The sequence below is a fragment of the Solanum tuberosum genome, unplaced genomic scaffold (genome assembly GCF_000226075.1).
Source record: "Solanum tuberosum cultivar DM 1-3 516 R44 unplaced genomic scaffold, SolTub_3.0 scf00060, whole genome shotgun sequence".
NCBI classification, from domain to species: Eukaryota; Viridiplantae; Streptophyta; class Magnoliopsida; order Solanales; family Solanaceae; genus Solanum; species Solanum tuberosum.
In genome coordinates this window covers 1,945,328-1,954,521 of record NW_006238985.1, presented here as the reverse complement: position 1 = coordinate 1,954,521, position 9,194 = coordinate 1,945,328, and the positions used below count along the sequence as shown (strand labels likewise).

Sequence of the window (9,194 nt, the reverse complement as noted above, 5' to 3'; positions counted from 1 at the left end):
TATATTTTTTTTTTTTTTTTTTTTTTTTCTATTATTATTATTATTTTATTTTTTTTTATTTTTTTTTTTTTATTATTATTATCTTTTTTAATCAAAACATTTCGATGCGATGACACCCCACCCGTATACATAGATCCCCCTTGAGAGAGTATAAAATGACAATAAAGGTATTCCAAAATTACTTTAAATTACAAGATTTAGATCTCAATTGTGATGGAGATTAATTAGGTAATATATACTTCTTTATTTAAATCATGTTTATGCCATCAAGTTATATTTACTTCTTATGACATCTAACATATCTTGTTTTCAAGATTCAAATTTTAGATTTTAAGAAGGCTTGTCCATTTACGGCCCACATACATGTTCGATGTACGGTCCAAACATGAGTGGCCGTAAATGATCTCTGACAGCTTCTATAAATACGTAAAATCTGACCTATTCTCTCATTTCCCCTCATTTCACTCGATTTCAAGAGCTCCGGAACCCTTCTCCTCTCATCCTAGGGCTAGGTAAGTGTTCTTTGATGTCTCGTGAATGATAAGCACACCTTCATAAAATTGTATTTTATAAATAGATATATATACGTGTAGCAACTGATCAATTTTGTTACATTTGATTCTACTTTAAATTCAATTTTACATATAGAAGAAATTTGTGAATTCGGAACCTCAAGTAGAAGACCAATAAAAAATTAAATTGATTTTCAGATAGATATATATGTAACGGTTGATCAATTTTGTGATTGATTTCTCGAAGCTTTTAAATTGCAGTGATTGTCTCTAGCTAGACCTTCTAGGACAAGGGCCGAGCTAGGTAGCGTCGAAGGGTTCATCCAAACTCTCTTCAGCGAAAAAATACACTATTTATATTTGATTAAAATTAATTTAACAAATAATAATTAATTTTTTCTTAGTTGATTTTCGGTTATGCACAAGCATGATATTTTTGGTAAAACCATGAGTAGCAAATAAAAAGATGTTTATTGTTTAAGTTTTGATGAGATGCTATTCCTTATAAATAGTGGTTATAATATGCTTGAATTATACACACTTGCACATATAATATATAGTCTTAATTTATTGAGTTGTTGGATCTACATGAAACACTTGTTCAAGTGTGTCAGGACTCAGTAGACCTCTAATTTTCAAGCACACAAACTTTCTGTTAATTGTCTCAAAATATAAAACTTAAAAAACACAAATTCCCAACAAAGGTAAGGCCTCAGACATGCTAGTTGGACCTGTTTCAATTTATTCCTCTATTTTTTTATTTTACATAGAATTTTAAAAAGTAAAAAATAAGTTTTCGAATATTATAATCTAAAATTAGAAATACGTATAATGTATCAAAATATTTTATTGTTCTCTTAACTATTTCACAATAAAAGAATTATATTAAAAATGAAAGAGACGCTTTTTTTAAAAAAATTAACTAAAAAGTGAAGTAAGACAAATAAATTAAAACGTAACGGATATATATTGTGTTTTTAACCCCAACTTAGGATGGTCTACTAACATTGTTGTCACTTGTCACTAGACCCATGACTCAATTATACTACTCCCAATAATTTACAGTCTAAAGATTTGTCAACTTAAATTAGTAATCCAATTATAAGCTGTCATTAATTTTATTTTTTGATTTTCATCAATTTCTTGTAAAGTTATAGTTTTAATTTGCACTTCATTATTCAGCCATCACTTTAAAGGACTTTCCTTGTAATCAAGTAAAGATTTTTGCTTTTGGAGGTGTTGTACTTAGTAGATTTAATGTGCTCTTTGTTGAAAAAGTTTAGTTCCTTCACCTTTACTACTAAAAAGCTTGTGTATTGGGACTCTGCCTGTAACAGATTTTTTTGGAGCAAAAGAGTATATATGCACCACTTACTTTAATTCTTTGTCAAAAGGGTTGCCTTTTCTTGGCTGTTTTTTTTGTGTATTTGCAAGTTTTTTTAGTGTTGAAAGTTCAGAGTATATATGTTCATGGCAAGCTTTCAGGTTAGTTCTTGAAAAGGGTGTTGGAGAAAGATATTGCAAATGCAAGTAACCAATTTTAAACACAAGCGTTCGAAGAGGTAACCATTTAATTTCTTCTTGTTATTTATGTATAATTCCTATGTCTCAATTTACGTGGCACCGTTCTGTTTTCGAGAGTCCAATTAGTTTTTCTTTGTATGTGATTTTTTCTTTTGTCTTTTAAATATTTTGAATTGTTAATTATTATAAGTCACCATCAAAACTAAAGTTGTTAGAATCTGAAATCCTAATGATATCACGTAAATTGAAACAGAGAGAGTAGTATTTTGTAATCTCTGTTTTTTTTTGTATTTGGGGTTTCTCTAAGTTGCAATTTTCTTGATTCAATTTCATTGATGTTGGTCTTAAAAAGCAAAAGTTCAAAGGTTTTGTAGCAAAAATGGAAAAAAGAAAATTGAAGGGCTTTTGTTATTTTCTCTTGTTAATTTCCTAGTGTTTTAGTTTTTTGTATGAAGTTTGTTTATATTAGGAGCCATTTTGTACTCCAGAAAATGTTTTTTTTTTTTAGCTTAATCTTCTATGCTAGTATGATTTTGTAACATTTTCTTTACTATTTGATCTTCACGAATGCAGTTTCCCGTATACACGCGGATTCATAGACAATGTGGATCATTCAGTAGAGGACTCTAATCAATTGAATTTGGTAAGGAAGCTTCCATGTGTTCATCCTGTTTTTATATTAGAGCTTTCATAGCAAAATGTGACAAAAAAGTTACACTTTTTGTTGGACTCATCATGAACTTTTGATCCTTATCTTGCTAACTTGCATTGTAGTTTTTCTTCCTTGTGCGCTTTCAAGTTTGTTTTTACATCATCAAACAATTGCCTAAAGTTTCAAATTTCTCTCAAAGATAAAGGAAGGAAAATGAACAACGAACACACCTTAGATTAACCAAGCATTTGGGATATTTGAGGATATACTTTTTTATTTTTTTTGTCTAGGATAAGGGTGATAGAAATGACTGTAGTAAGAGCAAGAAGAAGCAGTCATTTGAGGAAGTCGGAAGTTCTTTGAAGGAAGAGGTAAGAAAATTGAGATGATGAAACTGTTAATTAATTCTAGTTGGTTCAACAAATTATTAATGTATAAATTGGTCGAAAACTTAACTACTTTACAGATAATGCAACTCGAGGGAAGATTAGAGCATCAACTCACAGTTCGACGTTCTCTAGAGAAAGCATTGGGATATGAATCTTTCTCGCAAAACATCACTCAGACGATCTCAATGCCTGAGGTATCTCCTCCTGTTCCTTGTAACCTTAATGAAAACACTATAGTATGACATATTATTCTGGTTACTTCTAGTTAGAGATTCCGACAGTTGTTTGTGTAAATTTAAGCATTTCAAACTTCTTACATCTTCTTGTGAAGTAACATAGCTAGTGTAAAGCTCACATACTGTATTGTAAATTTGCCATAATTTTTTTCACCGTCGCACTCATGGTTATTCTTGTCAAAATTGAGCTTTTTCTTGAGTTGTTTTTAATACCCTCTGTGTTGGTCATGTGTCTTTTTCAATTAGATCCAGCCAACTACAGAACTGATTAGAGAAATTGCAGTACTAGAGTCGGAAAAAGGGCGTTTGGAGCAGTATCTTCTTTCGTTATATAGTAAAAGAGCATGTGATCAACAGAGCTCATCCTTGTATCCTCCCACAAGAGATGATATACTAAAATCTCCTATGTATGCCAAAATGAGAAGGTGCTTTCGATTTTCTAAATCTTATACTAAAGTGAGAAGGACAAATTCTTGTGCTCAGCCTGATAGACAGTCAGAGTCAAATCCATGGAAAGAAACAACTAGCACAGCAGAAGACAGAGTTAGAGAATCTGTGGTCCATCGAAGTCGTTCCTCACTAACTCAACATTCGGATCTGTCAAAGAGAGCTTCCACAACAGGGGATATACCAGGCAAAGCTTTGCGTGCTTGTCAGTCTCAACCTTCATCTATGATGGAGGTACGTTGTATCAGAGATAAGTTTTTACTGCACTTTTTCCTTTTTGACGAAAAGGGAAATGATTAGATATTACTTTTGTATCTATCCATGTTATAGTGTCATGATTTTCGCTATGGCAGACCAATGAAAAGTGGAGAATTAAGAGTTTTACTTTAATTGGTACTTTGCAGTACGCGCAGAATTCTTCTTCAAATTTAATCAGTTTGGCGGAGCATCTTGGCACCCGTATTTCTGATCATGTTCCAGAGACACCAAACAAGATGTCTGAGGACATGGTAAGGTGCATGTGCACCATATTTTGCAAACTTGCTGATCCTCCACTTGCAAATCCGTGTCTCTCGCCAACCTCATCCTTTTCATCAATGAGTGCCTTTTCTACGAAAGACCAATGTGACCTATGGAGCCCAGGATCAAGGAAAGATTCATCATTTGATGTTCGTGACAATCTTTTTCATGTGGAAGGATTGAAGGAGTCCACTGGACCTTACAGCTCAATGGTTGAAGTACAATGTATATATAAAGATAGTCACAAACTAGGTGATATTGAGCCTTTGTTGCAAAATTTCAGGTAAGGAAATTTGAGATTCAGGCATCTCGTGGAACGTGTCGTACTTTAGCAATTTCTTGCTGTAAAATGCACAATAATGTTTTACATTGCAGGTCAATTGTTTCTCGCCTAGAAGTGATAGATCCGGGAAAATTGAGTCATGAAGAAAAGCTAGCATTCTGGATTAACATACATAATGCATTGGTGATGCATGTAATTATCCTTCTTGATTAAACTTTCAGAATTATAGGTTAAGAAGTCTGTGAAGTTCCATATCCACTCTGAGCTTACCATGTTTTTCAACTATTCCTATTTAGGCATTTTTATCTTATGGCATTCCACAAAAGACTGTGAAGAGAGTTTATCTACTCTTGAAGGTTAGTGAGACAAACTTATTTCTTTGTCCAAGAGTTGTTTGGTGGATTTTGTCTAACCTTTTTACTTAATCCAGGCTGCCTATAATGTCGGTGGTCATGTAATCAGTGCGAATGTGATTCAGAACTCTATCTTGGGATGTCGGGTGTCTAATCCAGGAAAGGTACACCTCTAAAATAGTTTCCTGTTATACATGCATTTCTGCTTAAATTGCATATTCAGCAACTATGTTCTTTACTACACAAAACCTCTACAAGTAGTTGTGTTAGTTCATGAACCAGCTTTATCTGAGAAACTTGCAAAAGCATCTAAGTATTTTCTTTTTCTTGTAAAAATCTTGTCCCTACTGTATTCATATTAAGTGACCGATACTCATGCCTAGTATTTTCTGATCCCTACATGTCTCGTTTTACTAGTTTCATAGTTGGCATTCTCAAATTTGGTACTTGTATTGTAGTGGCTTCGCTTGTTACTTTCTTCTAGGGAAAAATTTAACGCAGGCGATGAAAGACGAACCTATGCTATTGAACATCCAGAACCCCTTCTGCACTTTGCACTCTGCTCAGGCAATCATTCAGATCCTGCGGTATTGTCCATAATCTTCATTTCTCCTTAAAGTTTGCGATTATCATTTTTCCTTGTATTCAATAATAATTGAATTACATGGCATTGAACATTGCTGCAATATCTTTTTATAAGGCTAGAAATTGACATCAGGACTTGATAAACAATTATGACATTTGATTGTCTCACGGGGAAAACGTTTCCATTGTCAGGTTCGAGTTTATACACCGAATAGAGTGTTTCAGGAGCTAGAAGCAGCAAAAGAAGAATACATTAGAGCAACTTTTGGTCTGAAGAAGGATCAGAAAGTTGTTTTGCCAAAAGTTGTGGAGTCCTTTGCTAAAGATTCTGGCCTACTTCCAACTGGTGTTTTAGAGATGATCCAGCAATCTTTACCTGAATCTCTTACAAGAAGCATAAAGATGATTCAGCAGAAGAATTCTCACAAGAACATCGAATATGTACCTCATAATTTTTCTTTCCGGTATCTAATCATGGAGGAGCTGGTGAAATGTCTACTTTAATGGTGTGTTAAAGCTTGTTTAAGTGATTATAGAGATTTGATTAGTAGTAAGCCACTTCGACCTCCAACCAATAGGTTGTGGTTCGAGTCTCGTTAAGGGTAAGTGAAATCATTGTTTATCTCATGTGGAATTATTGAGAGTGGGAAAAGATTGTTTTGTGAGACCTCTCTTTTTCTTTTGTGTTTTCCTTTTCAGAAGGAACTTATTTCCTTTTCTCTCTTCTGTATAACTGCATACAAATTTTGGAGTTAGAATGGAGGATTTGACTGAAGAATGCCTACAATCTGTGTTTTGTATGCGACATCATTTTTTGGCTTCAAGTTTTTGATATATAATTCAGATTCACATTTGTTGTGGGCGTGGTTGCATCAAATATCAATCAACTACGTCTTAATCCCAAGCTCCTCTTTATATTAGGATTCTTGGTTGTCTCCGGTCAAAGGTGCGGATATCAGGTAGATTCAATCTGAGGCGGATTCAGAATTTTAAGTTTTATGGGTCAACACTTAGATTCTTAGCATTGAACCTATGATATCTTTGCTATGAGAACTGACACTTTCTAACCCTCTATGAGGAGTGAAAGCCACTTGACGGTAAGGAGAGGAGCTCCACCCTACTTCAATTAAAACTTTTCCCGCTAAAGCCCCTCGCTCCACTCAGTTATGAGTTTGTATCTGTTATTTGTTGCAATTTCATGAATTTTTAAATATATCTTTATGTTCTATGTCAAAAATAATGGGTTCAGATGAACCTTGTGTCAATATGCCTGAATTTCTGCAATGAAACGAGACTTTTTCATTCTTTTAACACCCACCTCATCAAATTTCATTTAGATCCCAACATCAACTAAAATGGTTCTCGCTCTGATAGTAATTAAACAAATGAATCTATTTCAATCTCAAAAGCCATCTGAGAGAGAAACTAGATTGTATAACCCTTACAAGTAAACCATCCATCTCATCATTAAACATGGGACTTTTCATTCTTTAACAAATCTAGTTTTTTTCGATAAAATGCTACCGGCCCTAAATCCTAATATACATATGACATTTATTGAAATTTCAACAAAATACTAAATTTTGAACTCGAAGTTTCATGTAATGGATTCCGAATTAAAAACTAAACTTCTAGATTTAGTCTCCCTGCACCAATTATACTGAAAGTGAATGGAGAATAGCAGCAAATGAACAGAGTAACTTTTTATTATAAGCTACAAACTTGAAAACACAAAAGTTACCTTACAAATCATGTAAAATCACACATCAATAAGGTTTCTCCCCAATTACATTTCCAGGTGGATTATAAAAACATACAGTAAGAGTAGCAGGTCCTTTCGAACAAGTAGCTTGCGCACAGCCCAATTCTGTCGATTTCTTCCAAACAACTTGTGTATAAACTCCACACTTATCATCCCCTGTACATGAATTATTTTCATAGTTATAAAATTTCTTCTCAGCAACCCAAGAATCGACAGCCATTCGTGGGATCACCACGGTACCACTAGCCCATAATTGATTGCCACCATATTTGCCATTACTTAAATTTGCAAAGCTGCAATTTTGTTTGTCCCTTTGGTAACGAACAAGAAGGCTAGTTTCTTTGGCTAACATTGGACTCCATGTCAAAGGGCCTACACCCACTTCACTTCTTGCCTTGTTATGTGCATCCAAGAATTCTTGCGCCGCGCGGGACGGTGGAGTTGCGGCGGATGTCGGCGGTGGTGGTGGTGGAACTGTCTGTGCAGAGATGTGAGTTAAGGATGAAGCAGTGGTTAATAGGAGGAATTGGAGGAACAATAAGTTGGTCATTTTGTTTCTTACTTTCAACTCTCTTTTCTTTTCTTCATCATATATATATATAATAGGTGGGGTGTGAATGATAGTTTTGCCAAAACCATAATTTTATCACTCTCTCTCCTAGGTAGATATCTTGTTTTCGAAAGATTATCAGGTTTTAGCAAATCAAAATAGTAATTAAAAGAAAAATATAACAGCTAATAGCATAGCAATGCAGAGTATAAATTCAATAAACAGTAAAAATAGGATGCAGTTATCTAAACATAATAAACCACGTATGATATTAGATATCAAAAACAAAAAAAGTTAGATGAATAGGCTAATAACACAACCGACATGGTGCTCTTTTTTTAAGTCCGTAATGATTTAGTAAAATATTAAATAAGATTGTACATGGTGTCCTGATTGGTTTTGATATACTCATGTGTCATTTTCCTCCATAATGGATCTTGTTCATGTGGGGCAGAGTTGGGATTCATATATTGGACTTACATGCCCAAGATTAATGCACGTGACTCGTGAGTGACAACCTGCCTCCCCACTGAGCTACGCGCACAGAATTGAACAAAAACAAAGCAGTGTGACGTGACATGGTTTTTTACTTTAACGTAAAAATATTTTTAGATCAAATTATTTATAAAATTATTTTAATATAATTTAAAAATATTTTTAGCCCTTTTCTCTATTATTATCCTAAAGTTTGATTTTTTTGAATCCTACTTTGAAAATTATGAAATTAGGCATGTGATTTGCTCATATATTGACCAACAGCTCAAAATCAATCTTCCATATAATTCCATTTAATGCTATGTGCTGTACTCCGTGTAGCGGCAGGTGTTCACCCACCTTCTCTATATGTAATTGGAGTTGAATTAAAATGAAAATATCTAGTGTAAATTAACTTTGGATGTCAAATTCATTCATCCGTCTTTATCATATAATTAATGAAAAAGGTAGGTGATTTCTTTTGACTTGCTTAAATTTTGATGTGAATTTTTTGTTTTTATTTGTACTATAGACGATAGAGCTAATACTCATTAAAATATTCAAAAGTGTAGCAAACTAATTTGGAAATCATAAAAAGATAATAATATTAAATTACATGTCATTCATTCATGATGACTCAGTTGGCTCGGAGAGTGATCATCCATATGGATGCAAGGGCGGAGGTACGGTTGCTTCAGAATTGGACACTCTTCGTCGAAAAATTTCGTTATATAAATAGGCCAAATCTTACTTTATATTGATATATCAAGTATTTTGGACACCCTCAACAATAGTAATGAGCCGTAGCTCAGTGGTAAAAGTGTGCCCAATGCCTAAGAGTCTGTTTAACATTGTCGTTGGGAGGTCATAAACACTTTTTTTTAAAAAAAATGCTTTTATTGCAAAAT

The 9,194-nt window shown here is 33.7% G+C and overlaps 2 protein-coding genes across 2 annotated transcripts; one reads left to right on the top strand and one right to left on the bottom strand.

Moving 5' to 3' along the window:
* The first annotated feature begins 1,638 nt into the window (after positions 1–1,638).
* Positions 1,639–6,275, top strand: LOC102584369 (uncharacterized). The gene is made up of 11 exons (XM_015307573.1): positions 1,639–2,074; positions 2,610–2,679; positions 2,979–3,059; positions 3,155–3,271; positions 3,560–3,994; positions 4,165–4,562; positions 4,655–4,754; positions 4,859–4,918; positions 4,993–5,079; positions 5,374–5,502; positions 5,693–6,275. The coding sequence occupies exons 1-11, from the start codon at positions 2,037–2,039 to the stop codon at positions 6,002–6,004; spliced, it is 1,827 nt and encodes a 608-aa protein (XP_015163059.1). The 5' UTR covers positions 1,639–2,036; the 3' UTR covers positions 6,005–6,275.
* Positions 6,276–7,178: 903 nt separating this feature from the next.
* Positions 7,179–8,146, bottom strand: LOC102598598 (STS14 protein). The gene has a single exon (XM_006344760.1). It carries the CDS (start codon positions 7,810–7,812, stop codon positions 7,267–7,269), a length of 546 nt encoding a protein of 181 aa, XP_006344822.1. The 5' UTR covers positions 7,813–8,146; the 3' UTR covers positions 7,179–7,266.
* Positions 8,147–9,194: the final 1,048 nt, after the last annotated feature.